General features: G+C 40.1%; 2 protein-coding genes across 4 annotated transcripts; one reads left to right on the top strand and one right to left on the bottom strand.

Moving 5' to 3' along the window:
• Positions 1 to 5,500: 5,500 nt before the first annotated feature.
• Positions 5,501 to 6,121, bottom strand: LOC108360523 (uncharacterized). Its single transcript, XM_017612844.1, has one exon. The coding sequence runs from the start codon at positions 6,119 to 6,121 to the stop codon at positions 5,501 to 5,503; it is 621 nt and encodes a 206-aa protein (XP_017468333.1).
• Positions 6,122 to 9,811: 3,690 nt separating this feature from the next.
• Positions 9,812 to 18,361, top strand: LOC108360516 (uncharacterized). Of its 3 annotated transcripts, none has more exons than XR_001847121.1 (2): positions 9,812 to 16,362; positions 16,437 to 18,361. XR_001847121.1 is itself a non-coding variant. In XM_017612838.1 (2 exons), the coding sequence occupies exon 2, from the start codon at positions 11,941 to 11,943 to the stop codon at positions 13,381 to 13,383; it is 1,443 nt and encodes a 480-aa protein (XP_017468327.1). In that variant the 5' UTR covers positions 9,812 to 9,969; positions 10,103 to 11,940; the 3' UTR covers positions 13,384 to 18,361. The 3 variants fall into 3 exon arrangements, 2 of the variants coding, with proteins under 2 accessions (XP_017468327.1, XP_017468328.1); XM_017612838.1 differs by having other exon boundaries at positions 9,812 to 9,969; positions 10,103 to 18,361; XM_017612839.1 differs by having other exon boundaries at positions 9,812 to 13,229; positions 13,285 to 18,361.
• Positions 18,362 to 18,636: the final 275 nt, after the last annotated feature.

The following is an 18,636-nucleotide window of genomic DNA, read 5'->3' as shown; positions in this document are numbered from 1 at the left end:
AACTTACCATTAGGGCTGAATTTTGCTGCGCGCACCCATTTGGGTGTCCAGTGAAAGATGTGTATTTTGAATTAGTATTTTTATGGCTGTTCGCCATTTTTCTAGTCTGCAAACGAATAAGCTGACGAAGATGCAAACAAATTCAACCACATTGTTGCATTCTACCGTACTTTTTAAAAACTTTAAAATCTTAAAACATATGTGAAAAACTTTTATAATCTGAATATTTCTAATGTCGAAATCAAAACGAAATTTACTAAATAGCATTTTTAAAAAACAATCATCTAATATTTTTCAAGTTTTTGGGCATATATTTTACCATTTGAACCACAAATACTACTAAGTTGTATAAGACTATTTAATGCAACTCAGGTCAAAAAAGAGCAGTTTAGACCAAAATAAGCAGCTCTAAAAAACAGATGATCGCAGCTGTGGCCCAGGATGACGTCTATTGCTAAGATATCTCACTTGTATTTGTACACAATGACTTCGTCCTCGGCATCTGGAAGAAAAAAACAAATGGATCGGTTAGTGACGGTCTGCGAAAACCTCCAGTCCAATTTTTCGGAAACTATGGATACATTTTCCAAATCGAACGAAGAATTGGTGGTGGCAAAGCAGGAGCTGCAGAAGGGCACAAAATACTGACCGATGGTGTTTTAGATTTTTTAAATAGATTTTAAGGTAAGGTATCCTGAATTAAATGCTTTTTTACACACATATTAGATTATAAGGAAATATATGTAAGGTGTAATGAGTGAACCGTGTTCAGCTTTTAGAACTATTTCAGAAAATGGAATCAAATATGTTGTGATTTTTATTTTAGATTTTTAAATAGATGTTAAGAAAGTAGTATGTAAGATTTTGTGATATGAACTTTTTTGTTTTCAATATAATATATATTTCCTTTTTTACAAACGGGTTGAAGGCTCTTTGGTTCTATATTAAGAAGAAAAAAAAATGAAACTGAAATAAATGTAATAATAACTTACTGAAGTATGAAATGAAAGCATTCCTTATTGATTCAGCTTCTGTTACGCTTTGGTGCAAATCTTCGGATTGTGGTTGCCTTCTACTACTGTCGAAAGCGTTCTGCTCAGTTAGCCAAGAAAGTGAAACTGGGCCATTTTCCGCTACCAAAAAGTTGTGCAAGACAAAACAAGTTTTTATAATAGAATTCGTATTGTCGATTCTGTTACCAATGCCTACACAGGTATGGATGTTATTAGTTTTAGTGCTTTTCTTTAACATCCACTTTTATGTTGCTTAATTACCTTGCTTTTAATTTGAATTTAAATTTCTATGTGGCATCCATCTTAAAAATACTATTTGTAGCTGTGCATAAAATAACAACTTTAAGAAGAGCTTACCAAGTGCTCCCAAACATTGAGGGAATCGAATGTTTTTAAAACCGTCAACACACTCTTCAATGGTCTCCCTACTTAGCGGAAAGTAGTTGAAATATACTGGGTGCAATACTTTCCATACTTCTTTACAAAATTCCAAAAGAATTGTACATACAGTAGATTGTCCCACTTCAAATAAGTTCGTAATACTGCGATAATCCGCTGATGACCCAAGTGCATAAAGGGCAATAACCACCCGTTTCTCCAAGCAAATAGAATTCTAGAAGTTGGCTTCTTTCTTTTTAATGTGATCCAGAAAGCTACACAATTTCTGGAACGCCCTTCTTTTTAATCTAAAGTTTGGCTTGAAGAAATCATCTCCGCAGCATTGACACTTCACTTCCCAAAACGTGTTAGCTCGATTCTGGAAAATAGAGTATATTCGTAAATATATTTGGAGGTCACGAGTTGCAAATCGAAACTAGTTACTTCTTTAGTAGTTGGATGAGGATTAAAAAATTGCCGCTTGCTTGTAGTCTCCTTAAGTTTATGTTGTTTCCAAGGAATGGAATGGAAGTGAACGCAAAAGCAATGCGACAACCGCAAAGTGCTCTCATCGTCGTTTATTAAATTATAACGGAGTACAATAATAAGTGAAACTAAAACTAGTTCTTACAGTGGCCAAAGAAGAATAATTATAACTAAAAATAAATGTAGGTTCTTGTTGTGCCTGAAGGCACCACAGTACTCCCCGTTTAATGAAAGCGTACAGGTGTCCTTATGGTTCGTTTTGGCCTCAACCGTTGTGGCGGTTGAGGTTCTTCGTGGAGATTGACTGGCTGTTTTTCCATCGGACGTTGTTTTTGCTTCGGTGATGGCGATGTCACCTCTGCTGGTTCATCACTTACCCAAACATATGCTGGTTTTAATCGGACGATGCTGATGTTGACTTTCCGTTGGTTAATTAAAATCGTAAATAATTTTGCGTTTCGTTGAATTACCTTGTATGGCTCTCGTAAGGTGTCGTTAACGATGGGCGGATGGAGTCGTTTCGAACTAAGATGTGTGAGCACTTCATCATGTCAGGATGGACATAGCTCGTCAAAGTTAAGTGAAATATGGTTTGCGTAGGCCGGAGTTGCTTCATTGATTTTCGTAGGTTTTGAAGAAATTCGTAGGGCGTTTGCTCGGAACGCGCTTCCTCAACGAATTCTCCCGGTATCTTCAACGTCGTGCCGAACAACAACTCGGCTGGGGATGCTTGAAGATCGGGCTTATATGCTGCTCTAAGGGAGAGCAGAAGTAAGGGTAGATTGTCTGTCCAAACCTCTTTACCGGCTGCCAAAATAGAAGATTGCAGTACTCTGTGCCACCTTTCTATTATGCCGTTAGCCTGCGGGTGGTAAGTTGTTGTCGTGATATGTTTTGTTCCCAATACCTTGAACAATTCCTTCAACAGGTGGGACTCAAACTGACGACCTTGATCGGTGGTGATGACCTGCGGACAACCGTAGCTGGCTATCCACGTAGTGACTAAGGCTCGTGCGACAGTTTCAGCCGTCATGTCGGGTATGGGAACAGCCTCCGACCAGCGTGTGGACCGGTCGATTAAGGTTAGGCAGTAACGTTGTTCATTGTGAACAGGAAGGGGCCCGATTATATCAATGTTGATATGATCCAGGCGTCGGTTGGGCGGCATGTATTGTCGTAGCTGCGATTTTGTGTGGCGATTCACCTTCGATTTCTGGCATGGAATGCAACAACGCGCGAAGAAGGTAGCCTCTTTACGTATATTCGGCCAAATGAAGCGTTCGGTAACCATCTTTACAGTGGCTTTGGTACTTAGGTGTGACATCTCGTGGAAATTTTTTGATATTTGCGTTCGAAACTGCTTCGGTATGAACGGACGCACCGTTCGCGAAGATATATCACACCACAACTCGTTTTTACAACCTGAAATTTTAAGAAGCTTAAATGTTAGAGAAGTTATATTATCCTTGAGCAACTCCTGAAGCTCAGGGTCAATTTTCTGTGCTTTTGCTATCTCGCTGTAATCGATCGAGAGTTTAATTTCGCAGATTCTAGAAAGTAGGTCTGGCAGGTGATTGCTGGAACCGTTGATGTGTCGGAAATTGTTCGAAAACTGGCTTATAAAATCAGGCTATCGTCGTTGGCGTAGTGAAGCCTTATCGCTGTTCTGCTGATACGCGAATATAAACGGTTTGTGGTCTGTGAGTATATGAAATGATCGACCCTCAAGCATATACTTAAAATGTTTAACAGCTTTATATATAGCCAGGATTTCCCTATCGTAGGTACTATATTTCTGTTCCATAGTCGTCAGCTTTTTAAGGAAGTACCCGAGAGGCTGCGGCCCCTTTTCTGTAAGCTGGTTCAGCACAGCTCCCAATGCGACATCGGACGCATCGGTGGCCAGAGACAAAACAGCGTTTGGAAGTGGGTGTGCCAATATAGCGGCGTTTGCAAGTTCGTGTTTGCATTTTTCGAACGCAGCCGTTTGTTCGTCACTCCACTGCAGCGGTGTCTTGTCATTCCGCTTATTTCCTGGGATCATTGCTGTAAGTGTTCTCTGGTAAGTGATTGCGCGAGGCAAGAACTTGCGGTTGAAATTTACGGTAGCTAAAAACTTTTTCAGTTGGTGTGCGACTACCGGCTTTTCGAATTTGGAAATCGCTTGAACTTGTTCAGGCAAGGGTTGAATGCCGCTTCGCGTTATTAAATGACCCAGGAACTTTATTTCTTTTACCAAAAACTTACATTTGGCCGGATTGATTGCCAGTCCGTACTTCCTCAGGCGCTCGAACACTGCACGTAAGTGGCGTTGGTGCTCTTCGTGGTTAGCGGATGCGATGAGTATATCGTCGATGTATGCAAACGTAAACTGCAGCCCACGTAGTGTTTCGTGAATCAATCTCTGGAACGACTGGGCGGCGTTTCGCAGCCCGAATGGCATGTACGGATATTCGTAGAGACCGAATGGGGTCGTTATGGCCGCCTTGTGGACGTCATCTGGGTGAATTGGTAGTTGATGATACGCCTTATGCAAATCTATTTTGCTGAAAATTTGTTTTCCCTCCAATATTGCTGCAAACAGGGTATTGGATACCTGTCGGGCGTGGTTTGGGCGTTTAATCTGCGATAATCTCCGCATGGGCGCCATTCACCATCGGCCTTCTTGACCATATGCAATGGGCTGGCGTAGTTGCTATTGGATGGGCGGATAATGCCCTGTCGTAACAAAAACTCGAATTCTTCTCTAGCTATTCGTAGTTTCGCTGGATCGAGGCGTCGGGGACGGGCAAAAACGGGCTGTCCGAATCTCTCTATCCTGTGTTCCGTTACAAAAGCGTTTTTGCGGCCGGATGACAAACGCGTAATGTCGTGAAACTCTGCCAACAGGTCAGCAAATTTTGAAGCGCGATCGAACGTTTTGATTGCGACGCACCTACCCTCTGCCTGCTGCACAGTGCACATATCTTCGTCATGCTGTCGATCACTTTATTATTCTTAAGATCAATAAGTAATCCATAATGGCGTATGAGGTCTGCTCCTATGACATCTGCAACTGTGAATATCCAGTCGAAACATCTTCGTAGGCCGAGGTCGAGGCTGAGTCGTCGTTGACCGAATGTAGCGATGGTCGTACCATTGGTGGCGTAGAGTTTCACGGAGGATGGCGTCACCGTATGCGAAAATTGACGTGGCAGAACGGAGATGTCGGCGCCAGAGCCAATTAAAAACGAAATGGCGGATTTTCGGTCGTTGATAGAAAGGCGGTTTACGATGGCGTCCGCCGAGAACTTTTCGCCAACGACCGCTTCGAATCATTTCGAGCTGTGATCACCTCTGCTAGTCTTATAGTGTTTGCATGATGGTCTACAATTCTTGCTATTGTATCCAAATTTTCGGTGGTACCAGCACTCATCTAAGTTAGCAGGTGTGCTGCTTCTACGGCGCTCGCGAGACTGCTGTCGGAATCTGGATCTATTACCCTTCCTATCGGTGTTGCGATCAGTATAGAGGCGGTCGAAACGTTGTGCTAGCGCATTGATGGCGCTTTGTAGCTCGTTGTACTAGGTGTTGGCTTGCGATTTTTCTGCATACGTGGCTGATGCCGGAGTAAGGCAGCAGCCTTATTCAGCTGTGCTGCTGTTCACCTGCAGGCTGATAGTGTCGACGATGGCGTCCGCAATTGTTAGGTATTCTTCCGGTGGGCCTGAGTACGCAGCTGCAGCAGCTTGAGCATAAACTGGTAGACGTTTTGCCCACAGATTCTTTACCGCTGATTCTCTCATTGTATCGCCGACTAGCCGCATCATTTCCGTAAACAACTGACTAGGCCTTTGATCACCCAACTGGGTTTCGTTCAGCACTTGATTTAAGCGTCCCTGCTGGCTGTTGGTGCAGAAGGTTATTAGTCGCTGTTTGACGAATTCATATCGACCCTGGTCAGGCACTTCTCCTAACGTGGCTAGGAAATCTTGCAGTGTACGTGGACCGAGAGCTGTCACCACCGTGTGGAATTTCTGGGTTTCGCTTTTGATACCCATTGCAAGGAACCAATAATCAAGACTTAGGAACCATCCTTCGATCTTCCTGCGGTCGATCGTTGGCATGTCGATTTTTACGGCTACAGCGTTGACATCTGAGGGTGTTAATTGAGCTGCGCCTATGGGGGGTATTGGACTATTTCCTGTGGCTTCGTCCTTTGTTTCCAAAGGTGCTGCTGCATTCGAATAATCCTTAGATGCCATATTCGCTGTCTTAAAAACTATAAGCGATATAAGCTGACGTGTGGTTTACGGTTTTTCGGTAACTGTCGATGCAACGGATCTTCTTTAAAACGGGGTCTCCACTTTGGAGGTCACGAGTTGCAAATCGAAACTAGTTACTTCTTTAGTAGTTGGATGAGGATTAAAAAATTGCCGCTTGCTTGTACTCTCCTTAAGTTTATGTTAAATTTCGAAATATTGAAATCTCAAGCATTTCTGAAATTTACCGTTATATGAAAAGCGGCCTCAATTTTAGGCCGATTTCAAAAATTTTCAACGGTTTGCTTTTATGTGGCAAGCACAATAACCATACCGAGTTTGGTACAAATTGCTAGAACGGTTAGCGAGATACATATATGTGATCACAAGTGGGCGGTGCTACGCCCATTTTCCAAAATTTTGTTATAAACGTATTTTTTGTTAAAGAATTGTTGCAACCATTAATTTTGAATAAATTAGCTTCAATATTTACTGACTTATCGAAGATTTTGTATTTCTCGAAATTACCGTTATATGGGATGTGGGCGTGGTTATTGTCCGATTTTAGAAATTTTCGGCCATTTGGTATGCTGTACCAGGACCAACAACTTTGCCAAGTTTTGAAGAAATTGGTATAGCGGTTACCAAGATATACACATGTAACCATAAGTGGGCGTGGCTACGCCCATTTGCCAAAATTTTGTAATATTCTTATTTTTCGTCTAAAACTCATTGCTAATATCAATTTTGAGTGAATTATCTTCAGTAGTTACTAAAATATCGCAGTTTTCGTTTTTCTGAAAATTACCATTATATGGGATTCGCCGATTTCGCCCATTTTCAATACCATCCGTCCTACGCCCAAAAGAAGTTCACGTACCAAGCTTCGTTAAGATATCTCAATTTTTACTCGAGTTATCGTGTGCCAAGACGGACGGGCGGACGGACAAACAGACAGTCACCGCTTAATCGATTTCTCTTTACATTCTGATCATTTATGTATACATTTGTCTATATCTNCTCGAGTTATCGTGTGCCAAGACGGACGGGCGGACGGACAAACAGACAGTCACCGCTTAATCGATTTCTCTTTACATTCTGATCATTTATGTATACATTTGTCTACATCTATCTCGATTCGTTTTGCCTGTTACAAACAACCGTTATGTGAACAAAGTTATAATACCCTTGTGCACAAGTGCGCTCGGGTATAAAAAAGGCACAGGTTCTTTCGTTAGCATGAAGTTCCAAGTGGATGTACTCCCAAATGACAACTTGGACAAAAACAGAATTTCCATAATACTAGCGCGCCTTTTTCTTATTTCACTGATGGATGCATTTGTCTCTTCAATGTTGGCATAATTGAGGGTCATAGACACATATAATTTAACCACAAATAATATAAATTTCAATCGACGCATTTTAATTTAATTTCTCTGCAAATGGTATCGTTGTATTATGTATGTAATCAGAGTTTCGAACTCACGTAAATGTACATTTACGAAATGTGGCACCATGACCACTCTTCAAAAAACCAGTGTTCCAAGTTGTTAAATTTGCTTTTTAATGTCAGCATGAACGCTGCATTACATGATTGGTACATTTGTACGGATATGTACATTTTGGCAGTTACAGAGTAGTGTTGTTTGGAAATTCTTTTATTAAGCTGAACTCAAATTTCTAAAGAATACCACTGTGGGACTGCCAAAATGTACAAATCTGTACAAATATAACAGTCGTGTGACACTGCCTTTAGCCCAGTACCACATCATACAGCTTCAAAATCAAAAAGGAACGGCAATATTAGCCTGTTCCCGCACTCCATGATTTAGTGAGAAATTGTTCGCAAAATATATGATATATGTGTGAAAGAAAACGACTTCGGACTAAATCCTGGAGTGCGTGAACAGGCTTATTGTCTGTAGCTAACAGTGATGTCATGTGCAGATTCAATGAAAGGAAACAAAGTGTGGCCACAAAATCATAAAAGTCTTAAGATGGGAAGAGTTACCTTCAACTTGTGAATTAAAATGTATCACAATTTATACTAAGCTAAAAATAAAGGTATCTTTAAAAATTCGATGAAAAACGTATCATTTTGTTCCATTTGGATCAAAACGGCAACACTGCTTGTAGATACTGCCAATATGGAAGTATTACAAGTGGGGTGTTCACAGTTCGTTCCAAATTGTGTCTGAAAATGTAGACGTCTACATTTTGAGACATCTTTAGCATCAAACTGTGAGCACCCCTTTCTAGCAGTCGTCGCAAAATCGTCTCAAAACTTTGCTGGTGTTGCCAGACATTTCTTCCTTGCGTGCATTTTTTATATGTCGCCTTTCGATTTTGTATCTGAAAAAATGTAACTTTTAACTTAATTACCCATTCGTAATATTTGTTATTTCTTTTCCTTGATTTGTTTCTTTTCATCAGAAATTCCGCTCAAATTAAATGCAAATACAAAAAACGTGCCCAATAAATAAAANGACGCGTAAAAAACATACCTTTGAGTGTGACAAAATGTAGACGGCGTCGTTTTCCAATTTTGTATGGGAAACAACAACACCACAGATTTTACGGTTAGAAAACGTCTTAAAATGTAGACGTCTACATTTTGAGACACTATTTGGAACGAACTGTGAACACCCCAAAGGTTCATAAAATAGAAGGTTACTGCAAGGTGCTGTTAAAAATTTGGTTTCCTCCAATGACATAGTTGCGAAGTGAGTTCTGATTGGCTGAAACATTTTACGAAGAAGGAGAATACAGAACACGCAGAAAATATAGTTGCCGTATAGCACATTTTAGGAATCCTAATCAAACGGGAATTTCTGATATAAAATCGTGGCAAAGCTTATTATAATAACACAAAAGCTCTGATCCAATACTTTTCGTGTAAAATCCTGTAAAAATGTCAAACAGCAAAATTTCTCTGTGAAGTGAGAGTACAAAAAAAAAATAAAATTTCGTAGTCCAGTAATTATGTTTAAAAAAGTTTTGTGTTTTTCATATAAACCCAAATCAACATTACCCTGTGTCCGTACCTATAAATGTAATTTATTCATTTTGCTTATTATGTTTGCAACTAACGATCTGTTTGTATGTATTCTTGTTGATGTTTTTAATAAAGAAATCGCCCCTGAAGATGCTGAGAAGGACAGCGCAACGTCGGGCTGGAAAGTGAAGAGAAAACCCTTTTTGTTGCACAGGATCAAATAGCCTAAAATACAAAACACTATAAAATTCCATAAATTGATCGTCAACTCATCGTCATATTATTCAACATCGGAAGGCCTGCCGAAGTAATCTCTTTATCTACATCAACAACAAACAAACATACAAGAAACATGAAGGATTTTTGCAAGCACATCAAATACAAAGACGGGGAACACACCTGCATAACCCTAAAACACTTTAAAAAGCAAAAACAAAAGCTGGAAAAACAGATGACACAGCTTCAACTCTTATTGGAATGCAGACGATATGAGCTTTTACCCAACCACCTGACAAACGCAGCAAAAAACATAAACTACCACGTCCTGAAAATGAAAGCAAAAGTAGAAAACACAAAACGACTGTTTCTGAAGAAAATATTAAANAAAAAGCTGGAAAAACAGATGACACAGCTTCAACTCTTATTGGAATGCAGACGATGTGAGCTTTTACCCAACCACCTAACAAACGCAGCAAAAAACATAAACTACCACGTCCTGAAAATGAAAGCAAAAGTAGAAAACACAAAACGACTGTTTCTGAAGAAAATATTAAACTTATAAATTACACAAACAAATATAAACATAAAAAACACCAAAAACTGTATATATCACGCGAGGCAACAACTACAACGCAGCGTAAGTGAATTGGAACTAAACTCCTTTGTTTGTAAACAAAATAGCCTAAGTAAAAGAATAACAGCAGAACGGGGAAATATACTGTTTAGAATATTTGATAAATTGGAATATTTAATGTTCTTTCAAATTTCAGAGATATGGCATTCCTCTTTAGAAAAATTCTAGGACGTAAACGAACTACAACTAACTTAAAGGAACGCGAGGACGGAGAGAGAATTTTGGCGTTCTGACTTGTCATTGTTTTTTTTTTGAGAGCTTGGTTTTTTGATACAAGGGAGGATGGTGCCAAAAACGTGTATAAAACTGTTGTGGAGATTCAATAAAAACTTGGTTAAATTTTCATATGCATTTATATTGGCTAGTTATTTATAATTTACAGTCCACGTTTCGTTTTGCAAGCCGATTCTATGAAATTTTGTGATTTTATTGAATGCGCACATCACTAAACACGTGTCGCAATTACTATCGCACGTAAAATCTTGACAGTTGCGTACATACATCGGTAAAAACCTGTTTGAGCCTTCAACGTCTCGTCGCCTGGAATTGTGTCCAGACTTTCCAAAACCAATTGGCAAGAGCACATCAGTGTGAGCCTCCAACGACTGTTCGCCCAGAAGTGTGCCCAGTAACCTGAATATTTTGTCAAGTGGCAAGAGCACATCAGTGTGAGCCTCCAACGACTGTTCGCCTAAAAGTGTGTCCAGTATTCAGAATATTTTTCCAAGCGCCAAGAGCACACCTGTGTGAGTCTCTACCCGTGGAAGAATAAACGTGCTAGTTTTACTAGCCCGAGCAAACTCGTATGAGCCTTCAACAACTGGTCGCTGAAAGTGTGTCCAAAATTTTCCAAACTAATTAGCAAGAATACATCAGTGTCAGCCTCCAACGTGTGTGTACAGTATCCAGCATATCTGGTCAAAACGCACGAGCACACCTGTGTGAGCCTTAAAATACTTAGCCCCCGTTGTTTTAAAGTACAATCAGCCTTTCAAAAAGTGCCAAGAGCATACCTGTGTGAGCCTCCGTCTTTTGGTCGTAACGTAAACCGCACAGTGATTATACGACAATTACCAAGCCTAGCCCATGCAGTGTACCAAACTACAACAGCGTGTCAACAGGACTCAATACATTTAGTAAGATCGAAATCAACGCTACACGGCAGCCAGCAGCTGTTCAAAGCAGCAGTTGTGACAAAGTGTCAAAACGTGAAATTAATGCAACAAAGTAACCATGGATAAATTGAAAGCGCAAGGCAAACGATTAAAGGTAGCCTAACACGCATATACAACGTATGTGCCGATCAAAAGACAACGGCGGAGGGTATAAGAGTTCGTGCAGAAAGAGCGGATGACTTGTTTAGATAGTATGAAAGAATTCATCTAGAAATCGACGTGTTGGCTACCACTAGAGAACAGCAGGCAAAAGAAGAAGTGTACCGCACTGAGGTGGAAGAGAAATATTTCGCTATTAAAACAATTTACACGCGTTTAATGCAACTTTCTGCGGGAAATGATACTGCTATTGACCATCAAGCGATATATCGATCGCAGTTCAGAACCTACTAGAGCATCAGACAACAATGGGTGCATTAATCGAACGAATGTTTGTGACAGTGGGATAGAAAATGGTTCAAGCCCAATAAACGCCAGCAACTACACACAACAACAACACATCCAACATGAAATGCGTTTGCCACGCATTCAGATACCAGAATTTGATGGCAAATGTACGGACTGGATCCGTTTTCGCGACTTATCCGAGACACTTGTACACAACAGACAAAACATTTCCAATATTGAGAAGCTAGAATATTTGCAAACGAAAGTTCGAGGGGAAGCACTTTCGCACATCAAACATTTAAAACCAGCCAATGCAAATTACAATTTTGCCTGACAGCTAATTAAGAAAAAATATGATAAGTCCGACAAAGTAAAGAGAGCTTATTTTGAACTTTTATGCGATCAACATGCAATGAAGTCTGCGTCAACGGCAGAAGCTAAGCGACTATATAATACAACCAACGAAAGTATAAATGCGTTAAAAGTGCTTAATGAACCTGTTGAACATTGGGATTCAATTTTATTGTTCATGTTAGAGAAAAAGCTTGACGCCGAGACGCGTGTTTTGTGGTATAGGGAAAAGAAATCTGAGGAAGAGCAATCGATTCAAGATTTCTTGAACTTCCTGGAGAAAAGACTTTACGAGTTGGAAAACACCCAAAAGACTACAGCGGTCAATACATCTCGAAGTGGCATCGGCGACAAGCGCAACCAAGCGCGCACGCTTTCAACAATGCTACATACATGTGTTCTTTGTTCAAAGCAGCATCAGCTTTATCAATGTAAGTTGTTCCTAGATATGGAAGCGAATGCGAGACGCAATCTGGTTCAGAGGAGCAACATCTGCTTTAACTGTCTGCAGCCAGACCACCGCGCATCAAACTGTAAGAGATCATCGTGTAGAAAATGTGGAGCAAAACACAACTCCCTGTTACATACAACATCAGCAGCAAGTGATGTTCAGCAGTCAGCAGTCAATACGAACGTAGAGCCATCTATTGTCAGTGCAAATATCACACAGCAGAGTCAGCGGTCTATCACATTGCTGCCAACAGCGATTGTCGTGCGCAATAGATGCAACGAGTTGAACCCATGTCGCGCTTTGCTGGACTCAGGGTCACAAGGCACGCTTATAACCGAATCATGCATACAACGACTGCAACTGAAACGAGGCTTTGATAGAACTATGCTATATGGGATCGGTTCAGTCAATGGAAGTCACACTAGAGGAAGGGTTGAATTGCATATCGAGGCGACACAATATGACACCATAATTAGAACTGAGGCATTATGCTTGCTTAATTTAACTCACACATTGCCTCCATGCGATATAACCCATCAGAGTTTGGCATTTTTCAATGAAGTTAATCTTACAGATCCATCATATTCGAAACCTAATAAAATCGACATCATACTTGGCGCAGATGTCTTCACTAGCTGTTTACTGCCAGAGAAGTTGACTCATCCTAGCGGTTCACCGACTGCAGTCAACACAATTTTCGGTTGGGTTATAATGGGTAAAATAAAGGGAGCAGACGAGCAACACATTGTAACTGCACATACATGTGTGGATTTAAGTCAGCAAATTCAACGCTTCTGGGAAGTTAAAGCTCTACGAGAACCGATGAATTACCTGACAGATGAAGAGAAAAAAGCGGAAATACATTTTCAACAACATACTCATCGCGATGAGCAAGGCAGGTACGTTGTTAGGCTTCCGTTGAAAGAGGATGAGGTTAAACTAGGGGAATCACAGTCTGCTGCGCTTAAACGACTCATTTCAGTGGAGCGTCAAATCGATGGTGATGTGCAACTCAAGAAAGAATATGGGAAATTTATGGACGACTATTTATAGTTGGGGCATATGGATATTAGCAGCACGGTAAACGTACACGGAACGTACTTCATACCACATGACGCAGTATTCAAAAGAACATGTGCCACAACAAAACTACGAGTAGTGTTCGACGCATCCTGCAATAGTTCAAATGGATTGTCACTCAACGACAACTTGTTAATCGGTCCAACAATACAAAGTGATCTTTTCGATATCATAGGCAAAATCCGGAAATGCCGGCGATATTGAGAAAATGTAACGACAGGTATTGGTACATCCAGATGACCGGCCTTTGCAGCGAATATTGTGGATACGTTCCATGGAAGAACATATTGCTTACGATCTTCGCACCGTAACGTTTGGCACGGCAACTGCACCTTTCTTAGCGATTAGGACACTGCAGCAAGTGGCATATGACTACTCTGATGAAAATCCTGACACAGCATCTGCAATATCGAACAATTTTTATGTACATGATTTCTTGGCATGTGCTCCCACGTCAGTAGGAGCAGTGAAGCTAAAGAACGATGTGTGTTCAATATTATCTGAGGCAGGATTCAAGCTACGTAAGTGGTAGTCAAATTCGAGAAGGTTCTTGGGTACAATTGACATAGATGATTGTCAAAAATCTCCTGATGCAATTATCGACATCACAAGCGCCGTAAAAACACTTGGTTTGCTTTGGGAGACTTAAACAGATAGCTTCAAGTACAACGTGGCCTTTGAAGACATCACATTAACCGTGACAAAACGTAAAGTACTATCGGATATCGCCAGAATATTCGACCCAATCGGATGGATTGCTCCGGTCGTTATTAAAATGAAGATTTGTATGCAAAAATTATGGCTAAAGGGCGTAAGTTGGGATGAAGAGCTACCATGTGAGCTATACAGCGAATGGTATGATTATAGGCAGAACACCAACAGAATTTCAAAACTTCGTATACCAAGGTGGCTTGATTTCACTGATGACAGCATTGTTGAGTTGCATGGGTTCTCGGACGCGTCCGAAGTAGCATTTGCAGCAGCGGTTTATGTGCGTATACAGCGGAGGGATGGCGAGGTGTTCACCTACTTAATTGCAGCTAAAACCAGGGTAGCTCTGGTAAAGCAAATCACGTTAACGCGGCTTGAGTTGTGCCCTGCACACTTGTTGGTGAAGTTAATAGTGAAAGTACGACAATCTTTAAGTTTCGAAGTAGTTGACGTGGTTGGTTGGACAGATTCGTCAATTGTTTTGGCGTGGTTGGCAGATCATCCTCGCCGCTGGAAAACCTTCATTGCAAATAGAACTTTCCAAATAATAGACGTCATACCAGCTGAGCAATGGCATCATATACCGTCACAATACAATCCGACAGACCTTGCTACAAGGGGAATTTGGCCTGCAGAGCTAGTAACTTGTAAATTATGGTAGCAAGGACCTGACGTACTGATACATAAATCAATGTCACATATCGAGAAGCCATCTACGTCACCGAATGTCGGCATGGAAGAACGAAAGGCGGTTCAGTCACATACAGCTATCATACAAAGTTTTGACCTAATTGAGAGGTATTTAAAATACACGCATCTTTTACGCATCACTGCACTTCTGTTACGCTTTGTACACAACTGCAAAAGTGGTAGCTCCAAGCAACCGAAAACAGCTACCGGGATTTCAACCAACGAGCTGCAGCACGCCCATAACGTATTGGTGAGGAAAGAGCAAAGAACATACTTTACACAAGAGATACGATTACTATTGAAAGGTAAGTCTCTACCTATGTCAAACAAACTGACGACTCTTGCACCTTTCATCGATAACGGTGGCCTACTTCGGGTTGGAGGCAGGATTGTAAACGCTAACATCAACTGCGACCAGAAGCATCCTTTAATTATCCACAAAGACAGCCATTTGAACCGACTTATCGTGATGTATTCCCATCTGAAGCACCTACACGCTGGAAGTCGTCAACTTCGTTACTTGCTTAGACTAAGATCCCAAGGGGTACATACACAATTAAACGATGTGTTTTTAAATGTGCAACGTGTACGAAAGTACGTGGAATAGCTTACCAGCAACAGATGGGTAATCTTCCTCCACATCGACTAAACCCAGGTGCAGCCTTTCTCAATACGGGTGTAGATTTTGCCGGGCCGTTACAGGTGCGTTCCTGGAAGGGACGAGGGTCTAAGCTATACAAATATTGGATCGCGCTCTTTGTGTGCCTGTACATATCGAGCTTGTTACGGAACTGTCAACTGGGGCCTTTATCGCATCGCTTCGTCGGTTTGTCGCCAGGCGCAGAAAGCCCCTGCACTTGTTTTCGGACAACGCCACAAATTTCGTGGGGGCCAATCAGCAGTTGCGCGAATTCTTGTTTGCATCCACAACAAAAGAGGGCATTTCAAAGGAACTAACGGGTCAGCAGATACAATGGCACTTTTCACCACCCTCTGGCCCACATTTTGGTGGGATATGGGAGGCTGGGGTAAAGTCAGTTAAGTACCACCTCAAACAAGTTTTAACAGAAGCAGCAATAACATATGAGGAAATGTCTACAGTACTTTGCCAAATTGAATTTTGTCTGAACTCTCGGTCAATGTGCATCAAATTCGAGGGAGATGTCGATCCATTAACTCCGGCCAATTTTTTGATATTCCGTTCACCACATACAATGCCCGACGAAAACTTGGTCAATTTAAAGGAGAATGCGCTCAACAGATGGCAAGACCTTCAGCGACTGGTTCAAGAAGAAGTGGTCTGTAGAATGCATACGCCAGTTGCAGCAACGACCAAAGTGGGCACAAAAACTTAAAAATATAACCATTGATGACGTTGTGGTCATAAAGGATGACAACCTTCCTCCATCAAGTTGGGCAATAGGAAGAATCGTTGAGACACATCCTGGACCTGATGGTCTCGTTCGAGTAGTTACCGTAAAGACAGCAAAAGGAACATTCAAAAGACCAGTAGTGAAGCTGTGTCCATTGTTTCTGGATCATTGAAAGCAGGTGCTTTTCAGAGGGGCCGGAATGTTTAGAATATTTGATAAATTGGAATATTTAATGTTCTTCCAAAATTTCAGAGATATTTGGAAAATTCTAGGAAGTAAACGAACTACAACTAACTTAAAGGAACGCGAGGACGGAGAGAGAATTTTGGCGTTTTGACTTGTCATTGTTGTTTTTAGAGCTTGGTGCCAAAAACGTGTATAGAACTGTTATGTAGATTCAATACAAACTAGGTTAATTTTTCATATGCATTCATATTGGCTAGTTATTTATAATTTACAGTCCACGTTTCTTTTTGCAAGACGATTCTACGACAAATACATTTGTCGAAATTAGAAAAGCTAAAACCTCAACAACCTAAAAATCTAGGAATAAATCTAAACAACGATTGGTTTGTAAATAAAACAGCAATAGAATTTGATGAAGAGTCGAAATGGTTATTATCCCTGGGAAGAAAATTCGCATTACTGACAACAAAAACTATTTCAAACCGGTACAAATGATAGCAGAAATGGAACAAATAATACAACCAATAGAAGACAATAGGACCAAAGAAATAGCAAAGATGCAAGCTGAGTAATTGGATCATCCAATTCAAACGCAGCATAAAACACAATGCAGCTGAGAGATTTATTTTAGAAACATTAAATAAAACAAAAATACTCTTAAAACGACACAAAAATTAAATAAGAGTAACGGGGGCAGACAGGGGAAATAAAACGGTGGCACTTTACAAAGCAGACTATGAGGAGAAGATAAAAAACGACTTGAAGATAAAAACACATAGAAAACAATAAGAAACGACCCAACAACAACACTACAGAGAAAAAACAATGCCCTGGTTACAAAAGTGCAACAATTAATTTCAGAGAGAAACAACAGTTGGCATGCGCCGCTGCGACTGCACCGAGACTTTACGGGTTGCCAAAAATACGCAAACCAGACTTGCCTTTACGGCTATGGATAAATTTTCCAAATCGAACGAAGAATTGGTGGAACTAGAAAAGGAAAAACTGATGGCAATGCAAGCTGCAGAAGGACACAAAAAGACAAACGGATGGTGTTTTAGATTTTTTAAATAGATTTTAAGGAATAGTGTGTAAGGTATCCTGAATTTAATACTTTTTTTACACATTTATTAGATTATAAAGATAGTATGTAAGGTCTAATGAGTGAACTGTTTTTTTTTAGCTTTTAGAACTATTTAAGAAAATGGAATCAAATATGTTGTGAGTTTTATTTTCTTTTTTGTTTTAGATTTTTAAATAGATGTTAAGGAAGTAGTATGTAAAATTTTGTGATATGAACTTTTTTGTTTTCAATGTAATATATATTTCCTTTCTTTTATAAACCGGTTGAAGGCTCTTTGGTTCTATATTAAGAAGAAAAAAAAATGAAACTGAAATAAATGTAATAATAACTTACTGAAGTATGAAGTGAAAGCATTCCTTATTGATTCAGCTTCAGTTGCGCTTTGGTGCAAATCTGCGTATTGTGGTTGCCTTCTACTGCTGTCGTTAGCCTTCTGCTCAGTTAGCCAAGAAAGTGAAACTGGGTCATTTTCCGCTATCAAAAAGCTGTGCAAGACACAGCAAGTATGGTCCTGTTCGAGGCACGTAATAAAAGAGGCAATACTGCAGCACTAATGAAAATTTGCAATACTGTTGCAACTTCCCAACTGATAAAACGTTGCTAGAAATTCACACCGAACGTGATACTTTAATAATTCGCGCAACACTGCGGTTGTGATTGCATCTCGAACAAGCCCTTTTTATAATAGAATTCGCATAGTCAATTCTGTTATGCCTTTACCAATCCGGCGAAACCTATAATTGTACATACACAGGTATGGATGTTATTAGTTTTCAGTGTTGCCAGAATATTTTTGTACCCCATCCCCATATCGGGCCGCAGTTATCCCCAAAAAATCCACATTTTTCTTTTAAATCCCCATTTAAATCCCCTTTAGTAAGAAATAAAAAAAGCATGTATTCACATTTGTGTTAGTTCATTTTAATCCAGTTTTCACATTAATACAGTTTTCATTTTAACACAGTTTTCTTTTTATTACAGTTTTGAATACTTTTCTCTACACATTTTCACAAATTTATATATGTATATGTACATACGTACATATGTACATATATGCATGAGGTCATTTGGTTATACGTACAACTATAGTCAGAGATTTATTTAGCACCAAAATTCAAAGTTATATGTTTTTACAACATATGTTTATTTATTTAGTTTTACTAATTTTCTTTTAAAATATAA

This window comes from Rhagoletis zephyria, unplaced genomic scaffold (genome assembly GCF_001687245.7).
Source record: "Rhagoletis zephyria isolate East Lansing unplaced genomic scaffold, Rhagoletis_zephyria_1.1 Rzeph_scaffold_00582, whole genome shotgun sequence".
Lineage (NCBI taxonomy): Eukaryota > Metazoa > Arthropoda > Insecta > Diptera > Tephritidae > Rhagoletis > Rhagoletis zephyria.
Note: the sequence above shows the minus strand (reverse complement) of the source record. Positions and strands in the feature narration are given on the sequence as shown.